General features: G+C 37.6%; 1 protein-coding gene across 11 annotated transcripts; it reads right to left on the bottom strand.

Annotated features, from left to right (window-relative positions):
* Nucleotides 1–1,123: 1,123 nt before the first annotated feature.
* Nucleotides 1,124–22,453, bottom strand: LOC141782630 (muscleblind-like protein 2a). 11 transcript variants are annotated; one of them, XM_074659208.1, is made up of 10 exons: nucleotides 22,230–22,453; nucleotides 17,493–18,191; nucleotides 12,919–13,083; nucleotides 12,560–12,859; nucleotides 12,173–12,427; nucleotides 10,152–10,205; nucleotides 9,672–9,822; nucleotides 8,434–8,469; nucleotides 6,900–6,994; nucleotides 1,124–5,811 (listed from the first exon to the last, which is right to left on the bottom strand). In XM_074659208.1, the coding sequence occupies exons 2-10, from the start codon at nucleotides 17,664–17,666 to the stop codon at nucleotides 5,797–5,799; spliced, it is 1,245 nt and encodes a 414-aa protein (XP_074515309.1). In that variant the 5' UTR covers nucleotides 17,667–18,191; nucleotides 22,230–22,453; the 3' UTR covers nucleotides 1,124–5,796. The 11 variants fall into 11 exon arrangements, with proteins under 11 accessions (XP_074515309.1, XP_074515313.1, XP_074515312.1 ...); XM_074659212.1 differs by lacking the exon at nucleotides 6,900–6,994 and having other exon boundaries at nucleotides 12,560–12,754; nucleotides 12,791–12,859; XM_074659211.1 differs by having other exon boundaries at nucleotides 12,560–12,838.
* Between the last annotated feature and the right edge of the window lie 18 nt (nucleotides 22,454–22,471).

Genomic DNA, 22,471 nt, shown 5'->3' with positions numbered 1-22,471 from the left:
AATCACAGGGGGGCACTCGAGGATGTGTATCCAGGAGGAGGAAAAAATGCACCGGATGCTGTTGCTATGGTAACGCTGCATTTTTTGTTGTCCAAAATTTGAGTATAAAAAAAAAGAAGCTGCCTACAAAAGTCAGGAGAATTATTTATCAGCCTATTCATTGATCTGAAACCAGTGCAGGAAGATATTATCAAGACATTACAACCTATATTTGCTATATGGAAAAATAATTAAATGTAACTGTATTTCTGGTCTATTGTTAAATATAAAAAATATATATGTTGCACCCACGAATCACACCAGACTCAGGATGTAATGGACATATTTTTAAGAAATTTAATTCTGCAAGAATAAATAAAAAAATACAAGAAATTATCATATATTATCATTTCATATATTTACTCTTATTATATTATTATTGTTATGTATATACTATATTATTTGTTTTTATTATTTTGTTTTTTTTATTTGTTTTGTTTGTCAGGATGGACTTATTTTAAGCAATCTAATTCTGCAATATATATATAAATATATATATATATATATATATTTATATATATATTTATAACTGAACCACTGAAAACCAGCTGATAATTTCTGCTATTTTTATTTACTCTTATTATACACACACATATATACTGTATATACACAAACATATATATATATATATACATACACATTTTTTTATTTTATTGTTTTGGATTTCATATTGTTTTGAAAATTTAATTTGAATGCTTTTCTTTACCTGTGTTTGAAATGGGCTGTATGAAAGCTGCCTAGACTAAATTCAATTTCAGGAGACTATCATTTACAATAAAATTTTCAGACACACTACCTGAAAGGAAATGGAACAAGGCTAAACAAAATAACACAATCTTCTTGTCTGATTTGCTTGTTATGAGATTCTCTACTAACAAGTGATACATTTTAACTGTTTATCCACCGAAAGACAGATTATTGTATTTATAATCTGTCTTTCAGGATTATTCAGGAGTTTGGAGCCAGATGTCTAACAGAATCACAAAACTTGCAAATCTTTGGCATTAAATCTTGTCATTAATGTGAAGTAAAAATAATTGTACAGTGCAAAATCAAACAACAAAGCTCACAGCACGGCATCTACTTGACATTTATTTATTTGCAATATTAGATATTACACAATTTTGAATTTACAGGAACAAAACTATCCACATGAAATGTTTAATTGTGCACAAATCAAATTATGTTCACAAGTAAGTTTTAAAAAAAGAGGGACAGTTTATATTCAGGCCAGGATTTAACCAAATGCTGATATAATATTAATATAATTTAACAAACAATTTAGCCAGTCCTATCAGGATTGTGTTGATTTTACAAATGTAGCCTCAAGCTTGTGTAGCAATAATAATTTCACAGAAAAGATCAGTGAAATGTGTTTTTATTTATTAGACAATATGGAATTAATAATTACTGAAGAAATACAAACTTAGGAAAAGATTAAAGATAAGGCAAAGTTCACAAAAAAGCATGTCCTCTCAGTCTGACGGTTGAGAAAGTGCTTTAGTCAGTCAGACTAAACATTCTTACTGTCCACATCTTTTTGACTGGGTGATCCAAATCGCAAACAACCTCATGTGCCGGTGTATCCACGACATTCAAGCTTTTTTGCCAAAAGGTGAAACAAACATTCGGTTATATGCCTTTTATTTGCAGGTAAAATAAATAAGGGAAAAAATGTCATATATCTAATAACAACTTAAACTTTAAAAGCGATCATATTATGAAAAGAAAACGAAGGTCCAAACAGCCGCTGAACCGTCAACTACCGACATTCTGACTGCAGATTCTCCGAGGGTGGATTATATGTTTACTGCAAGATGTTAACATGCAGTGGAACCCATATAAAACACAAAATTTCACATTTCAAAATATATTCTCATGCACTGGATCACTTACAGTGTTTCACCATGGCAGAATAAAGTATCTGACAGTACAATCTAATGTGTTATTGTGAGGAGGAAAAACAGTTTCATCCCCTGCAAAAATACAGTTTTAATCACTGCAACTTCAGATTGCCTCAGCAACACATCAAAACAATTAAATGACAAACTATTATAACACTATTATGAAAGTTACTTTCCGTAAAATGTGGCCTGTACAATGCACTTTTGTACATAAAAAGCAATTCTATGGCCTTGCTCATACAAAGGTTCGTTGTCCCTCACAGGTGACAAGGCAGTGTCAGGGATGAAATGTTTTAAGCTTCTACTTTGCTCCAACATTCGATCCCTGGACACAAGACGGCTTCTCATAGGCTAATGCGACAGATCAAGGCCCTTTGAGGAACCTTCAGCAGAGCTAAAGTCAGTTAAATAACTTACATTCATCGTAAAATAGAAGAGAATACATTTTAAAAGTGTCCTTTTCTAATGTTAAACTAGTAAAATATGCAAGTATACGCCTTTTATTCCAACCAATAAAACGTTTGAGAACAAATGAAATATCTCTTGGTGGATTGTCTGCGTCAATCAAACAAAAGTGTACACACATATTTTCATTAAAAAAAAAAGGATGTCAGTCACTTGGAAAGACATCGGAAACATTAAAGGAAATGTTGATATTTGCACAAGCTGTTTGCAAAACAGGGAACTAAAATTTAATTTTAAGATGTTCAAGAGAATGTTACATTTACGACTGAACACTTTTTTTTAACATCTGTTTTGTTTTCCACTTAACCAGACACAATACCCACTCCGTCTGCTGTCCGTTTCAAACAAAGATGGGTAATTGCATAATGTGGTATCGATGATACACAACTAAACTTTACCAAACTTCAACCTCTAGTATTTTACTGTGCATGAAACTACTTAGGAAACACCATCTTACACTTATCATCTTAAAAGTGAAACGAAATGAAATTAAGCTGGATATAAATTCTTATACATAGCACACACAATTTGAGCATCAGTGAAAATGAATTAAACCACTAAATACTAATGCACTGACATAGCATTGTAAAATATTTCTTTCTGAATCTGACTCAAGTAGATTTAATCTAGTGATTTTTCACACAAAGCCTTTTAAATGTGCATGGATATCCTCATCTGCACAATTCTTCAGGCACTTGTAACATTCAAACAATACAGTACTGAAAACTGACTGTTACATTAAGACTCACAGTTCACACACTACTCGACTCATTCTTTATAGGATTACAGGAACTTTAGCTTGAATATGAGCGGTGGTAATTCTAACACCCTTTTGTTGAGTTGACTTCGATGGCTGTGGAGGCTCTTCTTAAAAACATGGTATGTTCAAGTCGGACCAGGAGCCAGTTTCACAAAGATATTTTAGACCGGTCTGTAATGTTAGGCCAGTCCTAATTTTGCTTAATTAGTTTAATGCAAGTGAGACAGTCTCACAAAAATCAAGCTTATTTTAAAGCCATGGTGCCTTCAAATAAAACTTGTGAGCTTGTGTTTACAACACGGGAAGTCGTGTACACAATATGCTTGGCGTTCAAGTGGGTAAGTCGTGGGAACAACGCTGCTAAGCAACGGCAATATTAACTTTACTGTCGGCGTCTAGAAGCTACAGAGGCTAACAATTTAGCGAGCTAGCAAGCGGGTAACATAATGCAGGAAATGCAAAGGCATAATGACGGAGGGAAAAGATGAAGCAGTTGGGAATATCAACATTTTCCTCAGACATATTATAAAATCACAAAGAAAAACAATATACGACTAAAATTACAATATATTCAATTATTATGCACCGAAAAATTCACTTTCATGGCCTCCGCCATTTCTGACAACGTCAACAAACACGGTAAACATGACCCCATTTGAAGGCACCATAATAATCACCCAACCACCAGGCTAACTCAGAACTAAGATATTTCCATGGTAACAATCAGTGACACCTGCTGACCAGTGTTTCCATGGTAACAATCAGTGACACCTGTTTACCAGTGGCATCAAATTACAAAAAAATGGTATTGAATATCAGGGCTGTTCCGAAATACCATTTTTGGGGCTTCAAAGCTTCAATGAGAAATATTCGAAGGTATTCCAAGCTTCGAGGCGTGGAAGACTGACATGTTTTTTCTGCCTGTCTGTCTCCATCTCTCCCGTTTCAGTGCCCGAGACAGTGCCGCTGCCACACTACCGTACACACAGGCACCTCTATACACAACTAACAGCGATATACGTCTGAGAATAACTAATAATAATTAATGTTGAGTATGAACAATAAATTATGTTGTGGGATTATTCCTTATTTCATGGGCTATTTTGGGATTTATACATTGTTATACATTAAAAAAAAAAAAAAAAAAAGCATCAGAATACTGATTTGGAGGTCGGTTACCATGGTAACAGCCGAAGCTTCGAAGCATTTGGGTCATCCCTACTGAATATCTTTGAGTTGTGGACATTTTAAGACGTCATCTTGGGCTTTGGGAAACACTGATCGACATTTTTCACAATTTTCTGACATTTTATAGACCATGCAACTATTGATTAATTGAGTAAATAATCTACACATTAATCAACAGTGAAAATAATCGTTAGTTGCAGCCCTACCAGTAAAATGTCTTTGCAACTGTTGAATTGAAACATTTTCTGCTGAGCGAATTCATGTGGTTACTCGGTCAGCCATTAGTCTTACTTTACAATTTTGTGAAACAGATTATTTTAAACATCTGAAATCTGAATATTAGTTTGACCAAAGCCATAGTCTATCTTTGTGAAACTGGCTCCAGAAGTGAAAACCACTTACAGATACATCAACAAGTCAACAATCACTGTGACTGATCCAATATTTTTTAAGATAAAGAGGGGGAAATCTAAATGTTTGAATCATTGTTGCTTCGCTGCCTTAAAAAAAAAGTATCTGCAGCAAATGGAATAAACAGTATTTTCTCTCAGCAAACATACTGTATATGCAATGCAAAGGCACACCAGTAGGTGGAGCACTGATCCTGTTCTCTGGGGATGACAGGCTAAACCATATAGATGGACTAACCTCAGAACATTTTAAAGGAAACTTCCTTAACTTTGAGGACTTTAAAGTTAAAATAAATGTGTTTTACTGTTTGAAATAATTAAAGCTGGCACTATATAAACAATCATTAATGTGAAAAAAAACTTTTAGTTTACATAACACATTCAAGAAAGGAAAAAAAAATATTTGTTGCTAAATATCTTGATACGATTTTAACAATCACCAATATAGGACCCTTTTACACCTGCTCTTAACATGTACTGTTTTCAGATTATATCTGTCATGCTCATCTGTTCCTCTTGTAATATTTACATCATTTAAAACTGTCAGTGTTTGTTTCCATATCAGTTAATATAAGGTTTTACTACTGTGTCTGTACTGCCTGTTTCTGTGTTATTCCAATGTGTTTCCTGGTGTTCAGAAAAGTTAACTTTGATTTATGAGGCTCCTACATGTGAACTGGAGACACACTGCAGCTGATTAAGAGGCTAAATGCACCTCTGAACTTGTCAGGATTGGTTTAGAGAATAGAAACCAGGATATTATGCACATTACTGAGGATGCATGGTAATACGGGTGCAAAGGCGCGTGCATACAATAATCTTCTGTGACACTTATCTAACACAGTATAATCCTAGTAATTGAGCTGTGTAATTTATTATGAGCGATCAAAGTGATGTCTACAACTTTTTCGTCAGTGATGTTATCAGCATGCAGCTTGTAAGTTGTGTGTGGTGTTAACAGGGTATTTACAGAGCAGTTGTTTGGCGTATTTAACAGCAGCAACACGGCACTGACTTCTGTCTCTGGTGGTTACTTGAGGATGATCTGTTTCAGGGACAAAACACAGTCACTTAGTGGTTGCAAAAAATAGAAAAAATATACTTGGTCCAAATGTTACATGACAAAAGGGCCCATCAAGAATCATCATTGTGATGGATATAAAATTGATAAAATGAAATGAAACAAATACCTTAACCCCTTAAACACTTGATATTGGTCTTATTTTTCCCTTAGGTCTTTAAACTGTAAACAACTTATGACAATTTTTCATGGCTGTGCCATTACTTCAAATTGAAATACTATGTAAGGGATAATGTACAGCGAGCCGGTCATTGTTGTGAAATAAACCCCAACAGGGCGGCGCGAGGGTCTTGCATCGTCCTGAAGGGGTTTATTTCACAACAATGACCTGCTAGCTGTACATTATCCCGCTTATTACACAGCTACTAACTTAAGAAATCAACGATTTGACACAAAAACGGTCCGCCACAGTCCGACATCAGAACTGCGTCCATAGCAACGGTCTTTTTTTTTAATATATTATAGCATTATTAATAATTAGTAAACATTATTAATTCTCATTTCATGGTTTGTTAATAGTAAAAAGTAAAAGTATTAAATAAGTTTAATTATCTATCAATTTACCATTTATAAATGATGGTTATTATAAAGCGTATACAAATTAAATCCTATTCAGGACAGCATATTTTCAAGGTGATAATAATACAATTAATGCAAATATTAACTAATTAATACAACCAGTATACAAGTACCTAAGCTGCTATTGTGTTTTACGTATTCAGGGAACATTTTGAACTGCATATTGAGTAATGAAACAGACACTGACATGGAACACAGCAAAATAACATGCAGTAAAGAATATATGCAACACCACTGTTTGCAGATGGAAGACCTCGAAATACATGTACTGTAAGTGACGTCTGTCATCAGGGAAAGGGGTGAGATGCAACCTACTGTAGTTCAACTGAAGGTCTACATGAATGATGAAGCTTGATGACAGGCAATGCAAGCAGGGCAATGCTATGCTGACGAAGCAACTCCCCTGATTTAAAGATGAAGCACTCATTCAGAGCTCAAGGATGTATGACAGAAAGCTTTAAAAAGGAGCAAACCTGATTGGCTGGTGCTGTTGCTGCGTAGGTGACACTTGTGGCGGGAGTAGTTGCTGCAGAGACAGTAGCAGGCGCAGCACTGTACATCATGGGGACTTTTTCAGGAAAGGAACCATGAAAGCAATGAAAACGGAGGTGGAGCATTATGGTAACCATAGCAATGTTTTTCTCTTTCTTGCCAGGCAAATACAATATGACATTAGCAGCGAGCCATCATTGGGTTAGACCAGCAGATGGCATGTGATCACACAGCAAAGCGAGACAGCAGGGGAGAACATAAAAGGAGAGCTGATAAGAGATAAAATTAGGAAATCTGTCCATAATCTGACATCCCAAAAGAGACGGCATTTACAGTAATGCCACCAGACATGATAAAAGTGTTTTTTAATAAGATATTTGAGGAGTTTTAATGATGGAACATTTTAGATAGGGCTGTCAATTAATTTAAATATTAAATCGCGTTTAATTGCATGATGTTCCATAGTTAATCACGATTAATTGCAATACTCGTATCAACATGGGAGTTGGCAAATATGCTTGCTTTATGCAATTGTATGTATATATTTGTAATTGGAAATCAATTAACAACACAAAACAATGACAAATATTGTTCAGAAACCCTCAGAGGTACTGCATTTAGCATAATAAATATGCTCAAATCATAACATGGCAAACTCAAGTTCAACAGGCAACAACAGCTGTCAGTGCGTCAGTTTGCTGACTTGACTATGACTTGCCAAAAACTGCATGTGATTATCATAAAGTGGGCATGTCTGTAAAGGGGAGACTCGTTGTTACCCATAGAACCCATTTTCAGGTCAAGGGACCCCTTAGAGAATGGCCATGCCAGTTTTTCCTCGCCAAAATTTAGCGCAAGTTTAGAGTGTTATTTAGCCTCCTCCGCGACAAACTAGAATGACATGGTTGACAAGGATTTCCTCGGTTTTTCTAGATTCATGCCAGTATCTTCACTCTAGCTTTAAAACTGAGCCCGCTACAACCTAAAAATTGCAAGTTGCGTTAATGCGTTAAAGAAATTAGTGGCGTTAAAACAAATTTGCGTTAACGCGTTATTATCGCGTTAACTTTGACAGCCCTAATTTAAAGAGTATAAAAAACATTGAAGTGAAACTAAGAGATGCTGATTAAATTTCCTAATCCATGGTGCGTGGTTATTCCACAAACAAAATCCACCAAAATGCTTACATTTTTATATTCTGTTTGACTACCTGAAGGGATGTTTGAGAAAGGATTATTGATATATTACAAAAAGTATGTATCACAAGACTTGATTTATAAAAAAAACACAAATATGCACTACAAAAACCAAAATGTTTACAGAAAAACAGAACAGTAAAACTATCCTCTGATCAATTTGAGATGCGGTTTTAATGTGGTTCCTGATCGATCCTGATACAAAAGGTTTCCTTTCCTATGCTGGAATAACAAAAACAGCCAGATCAATATGAAAGCTTCACTCGTGCTCTTCATTGATAATAAGGCAGAGTTTATAATAAATAGAGAAGGGACCTACCCATGCCGTTACCGGGAGCCATGCAGAAGACAGAACCTGTGTGATCATCAAATGGAAAGAGAGACTGTATTTTAGCGTGGCTGACACATATCAGTATGGTCAACACTGGCATGAGCCCACATGAATACATCTTAAGTGTAGAAAACATACACAAATAAGACCCATAGTGTTTAGATGGTAAAGATTTAACAGATGTGCAGATTAAATTAAGTAAAATACTACATCTTGGTTCTTAAAGCTACTACGAGGAACTTTCATTTTGTTTGGATTTTGGCGGTCCCTGTGGACAAAAGCCGTTGTGTTTCCAAGCACCAGATTCCCTTTAGAAAACCTCTCATTTAACTGCAGCATGGTCTGACAGTCTGCCCCGCGCAACCCTGGTTCTGGTTCCCCTGTGCCTCCCTTTGCTTCAGCGGGCCCAGCAATACGGCCTGTGCAGAATCCGACCCGGTGCTACTTATGACAAGCATTAAGAATAACTATACAGAAATAGACAATCTTCTCGCTGGTGGTCTCGTTTCCTTATGTAGGTCATATAGAGCAGTGGTTCCCAACCTTTTTCCTTAAGGGACCCCTTTTCTATCATTGAGTAAACTGACGACCCCTGACTGACTGACATTTTATGGATATTTCATATCATATTCAATGCATAGTGAATGCAATAACTGCTGGAAGTTTGTGTAAAACCAATGATTTGGATGAGTTTTGAGCAGATTATTAGTTTTCCTGTTATTTTTAGGAACTTTTAATACAATTCTCTGTCTGTTATTGTGTAAATATTTTGGATTTGAACAATTATACTGTACATACTTAATAGGCTTCTTTTTTTTATAAATTCAGTGTTTTCTTCTACCTAACGCTTAGCCATTGTTCCATTAGCTCCTTACTGCATACTTTTCTAATTTTTACATTTATTCCTTAAACAACAAGTTCATTGAGTTTTCTTCACAGAAATGATTGAAAAGCTGAGATTCAGGCCAACTGTATATTTTTTTTAAAAAAGGTTGTCTTACACCTCTTAAAATCAAGAAGGCCTTGCGACCCCCCGTGAAGTTTTGGTAACCCCTAGTGGGACTGTTTCATAACCAGTTAAAAGTTCCTCTCAGTAACTTTAAGTCAAGTGACAACAAACATGTATATATTTGTGGGCAGTATCCCCAGAAAAAAAGAATTAAGAAAGTGTGAAGTGTATAAAATTCCTGTTTAGCCTTGACTCAAGATCGAGTTTAGAAGCTCACCTGTGGGATAAAATGCAGCAGTGTGCTGCTGCAGCTGTGAGTTGGCCAGAGCCTGTTGGTAGTGCAAAAAACTGGGGCTGAGGAGAGAGCTGGCCCAGCTGCTCTTCTCAAAAGCTTGTCTCTTTGGTAGGGGTATACTGTAGGGATAGGCCTGAAAGGAAACCAGAGGAGACATGACACACCAAAACTTTCTCTTCTCTCTGAGCATCTACTTAATATTTTAGTATTCATTTACAAAAATATGGAAAAGCGGCAAACACGACTACAAAAATAAAGGTGACTGTTATCACATCACATCAAATCGAGCATGTTTTAGGATACACACATGAATGGAATAACCAAAGATTTTAAAACATATCTAGCACTTAAAGCTACTGATGATGACTGTGTACACAAAGACTATATGTAGCACAATGACAAAAAATGAAAAGTTATTACAGTTCAATTAATAGCTACAACCAAAGCAAAAGGTGAAAATACCAGGTCTACAGTTGCCTCGAGGGATCGCTTCATTGCTTTGGCAGTCGACTGAGTCTTTTAATAGCAGGCAGCGAGCACATGATGGCAGTGGGCCAATGGGATTCAAGCGTTTAACATACAGGTAACAGCAAGCAGAGGTGCGTCATGGGGGACAGCATTGTGGATAGGTGAGAAGGGGAAAACAAAAACAAAATAATCTGAATGTAGTATACAACATAAAACACAATATGCATGCACAGTAACCAAAATAACTGATTAAAAGACACACTAACTAAAGACTCCTTCATTAGTAGGTCAACATGTACAGTTAATCAATAGCTTTGGCAACACAGATTTACAATGATAGGGCACAATCTTATATCTTATATCTTAATCTGTAATTTTTGACACTGAATATTGATCACTACTACTTGATCAGATTTCGATAAGGCTAACAATGTAATGCACATCAAGCACTGAACATTTTTATAGTTAAATTAAAAAAAATGTGTGGTTTTGTGAGAGATAGCCAAAGGCTACATCACAAATAAACAGCTGAAATAACCATGTATGCGATGTCATAAAACACAGAATGTGGAGCTCCATTTACTACATTCACACTAAGGCTTTTGGTGGAAGGGCAGATGCCTCCTCTACATCATGATTGCTTCTGTGAGCTTAAAATTCAACTTAAATTTCATGCAACACAAATATTATGTAAATGTAAGTAACCATAAAAGATGATGTTAATGAAAAGTAGATGGTCTACATGTAGGGAGGGCAAGGAAGCACATTTTACTGAAGCCACATGACATATGGCAAGAACTGAAAGTGCAACTTTAAAGCAACTTAAACCTGCAGTAGGCAGAATATTTTTGGCATCATTGGGCAACTGTGCTCCGGCTGGTGGGCGGTACTTGGTATTTCCTCAACTTATCTCAACATGGCTGCTGGGTCACAAACTTTCTCATTTTCCAGCTAAACAGTACACTACAAGATATTTCTGAAAACATTTTATGCGAGAAATAGGCATTATGGTAACAGAATATTGATTGATATTTATTTTCAGCGCTGCCTTTTTTTTCAGATTACCTGTCTCATATGCACTACTGTCAGGATATATAGTGACCATTTTATAAAAATATATTTTTTAAATTATATTTGCTCCATTTCTACCCACTGCTGCTTTAAGTAAAGTAAGTTAATGTTAAAGCTGAAACCAAGAAACATTTAAAGAAATGTCAGAAATGATGAAGCGGAAAACTGTCAAGTTTAGAACAGATGACTTTGCTCTTTTGTGCACTTTTCCATGCAGGCAGTTATAACAAAGCTTAGCCATTACAATGATTCATACTGTATAGCACATAAACTGTTCTGACAAGCCATTCGTCAGTTAACTGCAATATAGCACCGGTTCTGTCTATGAAGTGTCTGGTGCATGTGCCAGCATAGAAAATGTTCATCTTTTGATTGGGCCAAAGCTTAAAGGCAAAAGCTTTGAAATGTCAGCAAAAAGCACAGCTCCATTATAAAAACTCAAAACTCAATCTTGTATTTCGAGTTTTTATAATGGAGCAATAGCAATAGCAGGTTTCAACCTGCTATTGCTCTCAATTTGATTGACAAGCCTTTTAATCCAAGGACTAAACCGTGACAACAACTACCATGAATCTAATCTCATCTCATCCTTCTTTGTAATATTTTCTGATGTCATAAAAAACCTGTTTACATCAGAATTAAAAACTGGCATATGCTCTTAATTATCAGAAGAGAAACAGACATAGTGCAGATTTTTCCATTTATGACTAAATCTCTTTTTAATTGAATTGATATAGTCCCAGAGAGAAGTTTTCAGTTGTCTCGATGTTGCTGATTTCCTGCTTTGTTTAACACTTAGACATCGGGTACTTTTTTTTCTACATATAAATATATAGTGCTCCACATTCAGTGATGTCATGGCAAACACAATTCCAACAAAAACCAACATATTATTGGCATGATAATATATGTTTTGTGCAAACTAAATAAAGGCTCTGTCTTACCATGGCTGCAGCTGCGGCCTGGGCTGCCACGGCTGTGTGACTGACTTGCTGTTGACTGGATTTGATTTTGGCCTGCAAGTGTGCAGGCGGGTGAAAATACTTGCACTTCTCCCTGGAGCAGCGGCTCTTGATGTAGTCCATGCAAACAGTGACAGTGTTATCTGTGGTGTCAATCATTGGGCTGTCACTGGGGTGAGCGAAGCGGCAATCTGTCTCCCCTCTCGCACAGTTTCCCCGCTGAAATTCGCGGCACACCTGAGAGAGGAGCAATTATAAAGACGGCGACAAGAATTCAGCATTTCGGCATGTAGCCAGATTATGTCAACCCACAGAACTACTGATGTATTTTTTTCATGTTCAAATCACTCCTTGTGGTTGCATGAATACCTCTAGTTTGTCTGCACGCTGCAGCTTCTGTGAGGGAGACGAAGAAGAAGAAGAAGAAGAGGAGGAGGAGCTCTGGGCCGTGATGGGTGGGCTCCCGGAAAGAAGAACTTGGGTGCTGGAGAGGTTGTCTGTTGGGATGAGGCTCATTCCATGGCTCATTCCATGGCTCATTCCATGGCTCATTCCATGGCTCATTCCATGGCTCATTCCATGGCTCATTCCATGGCTCATAGGTGTCATGTATGAACCATAACCAAGACCAGTATTTGTGCCCAGTCCCTGTGTAACATGAAATGTTGGCTATGAGGAGAGTGAGACAAGCTCCATTACACAAATAGGAGTTCCTACAAGGACCTTACCATAGACTGTAGGCTGGGTCCTGGGATCATGAGCTGCATCTGTTGGGCGAGCACAGCTGCTGCTGTCTTCTGCTGGATGAGATTGTTGCGCCCATTTATCTCTAACTGGGTTTTTAAGTGTGAAGGTGGATGAAGATACTTGCAGTTTTCTCTTGAGCATCGGCCCTGTATTCAGAGAAAATAGAAAAGGCATAAAGAACGATCAAGATTGCAGGCTGTTGATCCTAATAATATTCCTCTAAATAATCTTATTGTTACTTATCATGTAATTCTTTGAAACAGATGCTTTAATCATTGGTCTAAACTGAGTTGCAAACATCCTCCTCCAGCATGAAAGTCAGATGTGTTACACAACAATCCATCACCTCGATCTACTGTATCTCTCACCTTGCTACATAAAGGAAACACCATTTCCCACATTGGCATTGAATGTGAGCTTTGGATGTAGATGATGTGCCAATATAAATGTAATAGACAGGGCTGTAAGGAGCATGATGGTCCAATGGGAATCCAACGGTTATTAAGCTTAAGCTTTCCTACCTCCTTTTAGACTTTAAAATGAGCCTACCAATCAAATTTCTGTCAATCAAGCATCTGTATTAGCCTAATGAGAGCTTAGCTTCCCCTGCCCTTCACATTCAAATCAAGTTAACTAATTTCACACCATTTGCATTTCTCCCAAGAGGTTTATATTAATTAATTTAGTGAATATCCATGTAGGTTTAACTGTCATCAATGTTTCATTAGTCTAGATATAGCTCTGAGAAAATGCAGTGCCATTAGAAAGTATTCACCCCCTTTTAATGTCTAAGATTTTATTGTTATACAACTTTGTACAACTAGTTGCTTGAAAGTATGAAATGAAAGTATGCCTTGCATATTACACTGGCATAAAGGTTCCTGCGTCACAGCTACGGAGGGTTTAGTTAAACTGAGGACCAAGACGAGGAAGCTGTTGCTCATTGACTACTCTGCCTTGACAATATGTAAAGTAGCATGAAATGATGAACGGGTATATGGCTGCAACTAACAATTATTTTCATTGTTGATTAATCTGTTTATTATTTTCTCGATTAATCGATTAGTTGCTCGGTCTATAAAATGTCAGAAAATGGTGATAAATGTTGATCAGTGCTTCCCAAAGCCTAAGATGACGTCATCAAATGTCTTGTTTTGTCCACAACTCAAAGAAATTCTGTTTACTGTCATAGAGGAGTAAAGAAACCAGAAAATATTCACGTTTAAAAAGCTGGTATCAGAGAATTTAGATTTTTTTTTTTCTTAAAGAGGACCTTTAATGCTTTTGTGCTTTTTTCTCTTTCCTTTAGTGTGTTAAAAGGGAATTACTCTCCCCCACAGAAACACTGCTCCTGAACTGCCTGAAACGCCTTGATTGAAGTCCCGCATTTCATCCGTAACGTGGTGATGTCACCACGTAACACATTTGCATAATACCTGCCTAGCAGCTAGTTTGGCACGCCCTCAAACAAAGCTAGTTAAAGTTTGGTTCGGTTGACCAATCACAACAGTGGGCCAGCTGACCAATCAGAGCAGTCCTCTTTCAAAAATTACTCAAACCGATTATCAAAATAGATGCCGATTAATTTCATAGTCGACAACTAATCAATTAACCGTTGTAGCTCTAAATGGGTATGCTCACTTCCCATGCTGTCTGAGAGTAATCCTCTAACATCTAACAGCCGTGAGAGCTAGCCACAGGAAACACTTCAAGTTTGTTTATCAACAAGACTCTCAACTGCTTTAATGGAAGTCATGAGATACTAGTTACAATAGCAAAGCATGTGCACATTCTTCTGTATAAGAAAGGTAACTCTGTTAGGGGTAATGATGAATGGGTAAAACAGTTCTGACCTGAAATGAATCACATGTCAAGAAAATGCCATCAGTGGAAAAGCCAAAACAGTGAAGTAAGAGGAAAACAAACACAGCTTGGGCAGCTAGCTCTATTCTGTCCTTTAATAAATAAAGGCTGAGGGTAAGCAACAGCTAGAGTTTGTCCCAGTTGACGTTATACCAGTAGTCATATTGTTAAGAGACTTTTGAGGACTCCTCAGACAAAAGCCTATTCATAAAGATTCATGTGACATCATCACATGACTTTTAGCTGACCTCTCATTCCCATCCTTGCAACAGATATTCTAGGTTAAGACTTCATTCTTGAATTCTTAAAATAAGATAAAACTAGGCTTGATATTTATCTTAATTCACTCACTTAATCCTAATAGGGATTAAACATCTCTATTATGGGCACTTTTACAAGCCATAGTCCGTTTGGCTGGTCCGAATCAGAGTGAAATTTATACTTTCGGTTTGTTTTCTATTTAGTCTGGTTTGGTCTCACACTGCATAAATTAATGCGGACCAAATAAAAGACTTCATGCTGAGGGGCGTGTACGAAGGAGCGAATTTATCTTTTTCGTCTAGAGAGCTGCCACTCCTATGCAGGGAATCACGGACCTTGAAATATTGCTCTCAAAGTTTTTTCCCTTTGACTCAGCAGAGAACTACATCAATATTTTTGTGGACTTTATTTAGCATATTCTGTATGTTCTCTTCAGCCCAGATGTCAAGCAAACATCAGACTTCTGCAGAAGTCCAGGTCAGTTGTACTCTCCTGCTCATGTTAAATATGCAGTAGGCTGAATATTTTTGTCATCATTGGGCATAAAAATCCATAATAACCTATCCATAGTTTGACCATTTGATCGGAGCTCAAGAGTGATTGACAGCTGCTTATAGATGGCAGGCTCCAGCTCGGCTCTGATTGGTTGTTTTCCTCCAGTCTGTGAAATCTCGCAGATGCCATTAGGAGCACCGGAGGGCACATGATTTTTCTCAGATTACCTGTCTCATGCACTACTGTCAGGATATAGTGAGCGTTTTATAAAAACAACTTATTTTTGTATCATATTTGCTCAAATTCTACCTACACCAGAGCTAACCTGTCGCTGTGTCCATCTCAACAAAAATGCCCACTCAAGCACCCTATAATCACATGCGTTTTGGTTCACTACCTGCAATTGTGTTGGATAACGTTCTCCCTGCAATCGAACCGCACTATGGTTATTTTGGTCTGCACCAGAATAAGATTACTGCATTCACAACTGCCCAAAAGAACCACCCTGCAGTTTGACTAAAACGGATTTAATGTTGGCTTGTGAAGGCGCCCTAATTGTTCTATTGTTTACTGTTTATTTACGGAAATACACCAAAATGAAGTCCACAATTTAGTCTAGCTGTGACATACAACATTACAAAGTTGTATATGTAAATTTCCAAACAATGCTGTCTTCATCTATATATTTTGTAGGCAAAAATGATGCAGGTCAGTTTTTAGATAAAGGAATGAGGTAGTTACTTAGAGCTAAAGCCTTTGGTCCAGGCCATTGACCACATGGGCAGAGAGAAGGCCCTCTGTCCACACAAGCTGTGTATAAACTGCCTACAGTAAGGAGATAAGACGATGACTCAACATGAGAATAATCCTAGGGGCAAAGCTGTATTGTGTGGTGATAGTGAATGTGCGAGAGTGAATATAGCAGCCTTGGTTTCATTCAGGGCAACTGAGCAAACAGGAGAATAAACAGGCTGTAATCCAACTGGCTGTTTGTGTAGTCTACATTAGATAAGTGATGAGGGTAACATCTGACAGGTATTTCACTCTATTTTTGGAAAGGTGTCTCATTACCTATGGTTAAACAAAAACTGGAGCTATACATGATGGAAGATAAAGCTTTGAGATTGTGGTTTATCATTTTTTCTATACAGTATATGTTAGAACATTGCCGTGTACACAACTATGAATTATATCAGGGATGCTTTTCCAAACTCATACTCCAACCCATGTCCTGTTGTTATCACTGGTTAGCCTGGTAGACCTGCAGGTTTGAATCATAGATCGTATAAAGATGGACGACGTGACAGCTCCCCAAAAGAGAAGCCAAAACATCTCGATTGCCCCCTGGTGGCTGGCTGCAGTATATGTCCCATTTCATGTTAGCGGATGGGACAAGGGCCAAACTAAAAAGTCAAAAGACACGTCAAATAAATTTTTCCCAAAGATGGTTTCTGTCTCGCCAAACAGCTACCGTGGTGCTAACGTAGCATCTATGTGGCTCACGCTAACAAGCTGCGGCCGCCAGCTGCTTGGCTCGTGATTGGCTCGAGCAAGTGTGTTGGAGGGACCTCGAGACCGCGGCTCCAGGCCCCTGATCACTACTGCGCAGACTCTGGCTCCAAATGTCACCAAAATCTCAAGATGGCAGCTCCTGTATCCCGGATATTTTGGTTTCACTTTTGTAAAGTGAAAGTCATCTTTATATATAGTCTATGGTTTAAATGTATTTGATGGGACAGGCTAGCTAGATATAACCCGCACCCCCAAGAGCACTTTGAGTAATCCAAAACATTTTAAATTCTTTTAAAGAGGAGCAAAAATGTAAAAATGCATTTTGGATTTGGCATAGAGAAACAATTCACTCAGGTAACCTCTAAAATGTTTCATTTCATATGGTATAAAATCCTTTTATATGAGGGTGTGCAGTAGTTCTTACCTTCAGTGAGTCAAAGCAGGCAACTACTCTCCCATTGTCAACTTGGCAGCTCTTCGGTGGATGAGCAAATTTGCATTCCTCATCACTACGTGAACAGTTTCCCCGCTGAAACTGTCGACAGACTTCCAGAGTTAGCCATTTTGTGTCTCTTGATGAAGAAATGTTCAACGCCATGACCAAAGGTTATAATCATATATTTAAATCTTCTTTTAAGTCAATCTTATTGTGCCTCATACACCAAAAGCTGTAGGTTGGCTCTATGTGCAAATTCCTCTTTTAAAACACCGTGGTGAGTCCTTCATCAGCTGGAGCAGAACGATCAGATGGCTGGTCAATCACTGAGAAATCACCCATCAGAAAGAAACAACTGCAGATGTGATTTTTTTTTCCTCTGACACATTCAAGTGTATATTCCACAAATGATGGTGCCCACAAATATCAGACAAGTGAGGGAAATTTAATGCAGACTTGTCACTTTAGTCATACATTCTCAGGTCATTAGTCTCCGTCCTTTTATATTATGGCTCTATTTTAGCATCTTTAGGTGCTGAAGTTGTGCAAAGTGGTGGCAAAGGGCTTGCAGATGAGGTATCCTGGGATGGTGTTCGAGTCTGGCCTTAAAGAAGACACAGGCTGGCAATGCACACGGACCAACTTCAAGTCGGGGATATCTTCTCAAAGGCACTTTCTGTTGGTGATCTGAAAGACAAAAAGCATGTATATTATAGAATCTGTATCCAAATAAACAACACTACAATTATGGTGCCATCAGTCTACAGTTGGCACATTTAGAGCTACCATAAACACTGATAGCATCTCAAGTGCTTTGTACTATTCACTAGAGACCGTTTATCTGTTCTTAAGCACAAGGCACAGGGCTCCAGCAAACAAAAAAAAGCATGGATTAGGAACAAGGAAGTACAATATACAATATGTCACTGGATCGAACATTGAAACTCTAAACAACAAAATTAAATCTGACCAGGTCACTATATCAATAAAACGATGTATCTACTCTACAGGAGATGGCATGTTTCCCTCTTGGTATATTGAACATTTCCACTTATTGTATTACTTTTGCGATTTTGTGCTTTACTCCACAATAATTCCTCTCTCAGTCACTGTTTTTCTTTGCCCTGTGTCTGCACAAACATCTCAAGATGAACATCTAGATGTTTTCCAGCCTAATGTTGGTAATGGTAGCTAGTTATCAGAGAATACAGATTATTTCGACAGACCATTCCAAACTTCATAAATGTTGTGTTGGTTGTTGTACATGCAATAGTAGTATATCGGCACATTTCACATGCGATTTCTCCCAGCCATGCCTCTTCAATAAAACTGAACAATGTTAACCATGTTCGACACACAGTCACAGTTGTTGTGCTAGTCTGGGATGTGCGGCTGGGTGGTTTCATGGTAATCAATCAATCAATAACAGTACGTGAACATTTCCAAAGCTCAAATCCATAGAGCCATAACAGGGGTGCTGTGCTACATTTGTAACACATTTTGTGGATCAGTATCCACTAAAACAGACTAGATTTCATCTTAAATCACACATAAATTCTGTACTTTCTCTCTGCTCACTTTAACCTTTTTGCTATTATATGGTTGCTCTCTATTTATTTGCTAACACTCTAGGATGACACGAGCACTTGGTGCCAAATTGCTACCGTCAGATATGCTGACTCTTGTTCCACCAAAGCCCACATACAGAATAGAAGGAAAGCAAGACAAAGCTTATACACACATCATGTTGGGAGTCAAACACAGGACGGGATAGTCTAACTGGTAAAACACGCAGGAAGTTGCTGAGCAGGCAGAAAAGGTGGCTAACTCGTGAGCTGAATAAGAGTTGAGAGGTTTCTCCACTGAGAGTAAGTAACATGGTCTAAAAGTGTACACAAACTCAAAAGGCACAGATTCAGAATAAACTCTGCTGTTGTTAACCCAGATCTTCTGCTATAACAGCCGCTCAGCTTTACTGCATGCTATCCCACAGCATACTGCAGCAAATTCCTTTGGGCGCAAGTCAGGAAACAGAGCAAGAAAACCTACCTCTCTCACTTCATGTGGCACTAAAGAACTTCTGTCCCCCGACCGAGGATCTAGGTTAGAGATACAACTTTTGAGCGGCTAACTTGTTAATATAATGACCACAACAAGCTTTTAACCCCCTCTCTGTCCCACGGATTCAGTAACCAAAGATTTTCTCTTCACAACAGTAAAAATTGCCTGTCCAACTCTGCTGAAACATTTCTAGCCACCCCCCCCTTCCTGTCTGGGTGCCAGCCCCCAGGAAAACCCTCCCAGTCAGAAATTGGCCAATAGGAAACCAGGAGCTGATGCACTGTTTGTGCACTGCTTGGAGCAAGACGCTGCTGGCAGTTGACCCTATATCTATGAATATATATTGATTATTTAAGAGGAGACTGGATTCAACACATAGACACAGGAAATGATATACCTAACACTGTACAAACATTTCGCCCGAATGGACTGAAAAAGTCGGTTCAGTGCATCCCTAGTGTTTCTATTTCAATTTTGTGTAGTTACAACTCCTTAATAAGCCAGGTTTTCAACTTGGTTTCAATATTGATCAGAGTACATCAGAGATTTTTTTCTTAAGAAGTGTATAGATAGTGTAATGTAACTTACTTAATATTGTAGTTCGTAATACACTTTTGTGTAGCACCTTCATGCCCCTGCAAACCCCCCAAATAATTCAGAGTAAAGTCAAGATTTTACACCTAGATTTTGCAGAAATATGCATACATAATTCATTAACTTCCCTTGCGTAGTGACTTCTGATATGTAAGTTCTCACTCAAAAAGGGATTTCATGTGACATCCAGCATGACAAATCCCAAGATTGACGAGAGAAATTCTCAATATTGACCACAAGGGTTGCTGTGTATAATAGAGAACGCTATTGCAGTAAAAATATGAGTTCATGGCATGATGGTATGATGAACTGTTTAGCCAGAGCAGTTCATTTAAAACACTGACACATCATTACTTTTTAGTACTGATATCTAAAACATTTTCAGTATTTTTCTAAAAATTCAATTAGCCTAATGTTGGCCATTTTTTTGCATTTCAGATTTCTGGAATATATTGTGATATGAAGCCAATACATTAAATCCAAACCCAGTACCACTCCAAAATCCCCAGATCAAACCAAAATTGCAAGAAAATGCAAGCTGTTAATTGAATTGCCTTTCTTGGGCTCAATAAAGTTGTCTGAATCTGAATCTGAATAGTTTTGAAGCATTTAGGCATATTAGAAAGACATTAAATATCAATAGTTTTTGAGATTTATTTGTTTGAGGAAGACCTACACCCACTGGAGCTTTGGTGTCCCACATTAGACAGTGTCCTCACTTTACAGGAACTCATCCTACTTTTTGTTGAATGAATGGTATTATTCTTGGTGATGAACATTTTCCAGTTGGAAACAGTAGGTAAATGTTTGTTTCTGACACATGCTGCCGTATTCAGTCCAGTATTAAAGGTCCTATATTGTAAAAAGTGAGATTGTCATGTCTGTTATATTATAAAGCAGGTTTAAGTGCCATATAAATACTGTGAAAGTATTGAAACGTTCAATATACGGAGAAATACACACAGCCCGTATTCAGAAATTGTGCATTTGAAATAAGCCCTCAGGATTTCTGTCCATTTGTGATGTCACAAATACACAACATTTAGAGCATTACACGGTTTTAAACGTAAACATTCTTAATGTGTCCCAGTTTATTTCTGGTTGCAGTGTATGTGAATGTCATCAGCTGACAGGAAGTACACATGGACCCAAACTGTTGCCAAGCAACGCACTCTGTTGCAAGTCCGTTGAAATGCACTAAAACGGTGCGTTTCAGACAGAGGGGTAAATACAGGCATATTCAGGCTGACAGTATGAGGAAAATAAAGTTTTTTTTAACATTACAGCATGTAAACGTGTTCTAGTAATAACACAAAATACAAGTATGAACCTGACAATGAGCATAATATGGGACCTTTAACGATGATAAAATGCACACATTATAGATATTTAAATCAATATCCTCCTCACAAACACTAGCCATACACTTCCACGCAACACACACACTTATCTTTTTTGCTATATGTACTGTATTGTTATTGTTGTTATTATATATATATATATATCTTGTTCTAATTGTTTGTTATCACTATTATGTAGTCATATTATTTATTTATATTAATCTTGTCTCTATAGGTGGAGGCTTCAGATAAGCACAGTGGGTTGTTTGCCTCTTCCTGCACTGTATATTATTCATTTATTTATTTTGTTATATTGTATAGTCTTAAATTGTGCAAAACAAATAAACAAACAAATAAACAACACACACATTGTACTGTTACTTGGAGTGCAGGTTAAAAGCACAACTAAAAGCATCTTGTGCGATTATAATTATGTTGAAAGCCTTTAGAAAAAGACTTTAAATTGTTAGTGAAGGTTCATATTTCTGATAATGGACGTCCCACCCATACCACGTTACTGTATATACACAGTCATGTCTCTCCATTAACAAACACACCATGCCACTATAATGACTGTCAGCTAACCGTTACCTGACAGTTGATACAGTAACGAGGTAACGGTTAGCATGGTTACACCGTTGTCATGGTTGCTAACGGTATAAATGACCGTTAACATTACCGTTAACGTCCGTTAGCTTCCGTTAGCTAGCTGAGGAGTGCACCTGCTTACCTCATCATCATCAACCGCTCTCACCAGAGGAAATCACGCAGCAGCTAGGACGACAGACGACACGACAGTCCAGCTGAACTCACGATAAACAAGATGGCAAGTGCTCCCGAAAATGTCTGTTGAACAAGCCCGTTATTTCGACCTCGTTTCTTCCATTACTTTACTGTAGCACTGCACAGATTTAAGCAACAAGCTTTTGACAGCTTACTGTACTGATCGTCAGTTTTAATGTGATGACGAGG

Source organism: Sebastes fasciatus, chromosome 14 (genome assembly GCF_043250625.1).
Source record: "Sebastes fasciatus isolate fSebFas1 chromosome 14, fSebFas1.pri, whole genome shotgun sequence".
Lineage (NCBI taxonomy): Eukaryota > Metazoa > Chordata > Actinopteri > Perciformes > Sebastidae > Sebastes > Sebastes fasciatus.
The sequence above is the reverse complement of the archived record's forward strand: the minus strand, read 5'-3'. Positions and strand labels throughout refer to the sequence as shown.

Bases quoted from the DNA above. Each gene is read 5' to 3' on its own strand.
- LOC141782630 (XM_074659206.1), bottom strand. From the start codon at position 17,666: ATGGCGTTGAACATTTCTTCATCAAGAGACACAAAATGGCTAACTCTG. The intron at 13,084-17,492 runs GTAAGAACTACT...CTCTGAATACAG, and splicing joins CCTGCTTTGACTCACTGAAG to GGCCGATGCTCAAGAGAAAA. The intron at 9,823-10,151 runs GTATTTTCACCT...GTTTCCTTTCAG, and splicing joins TCGAGGCAACTGTAGACCTG to GCCTATCCCTACAGTATACC.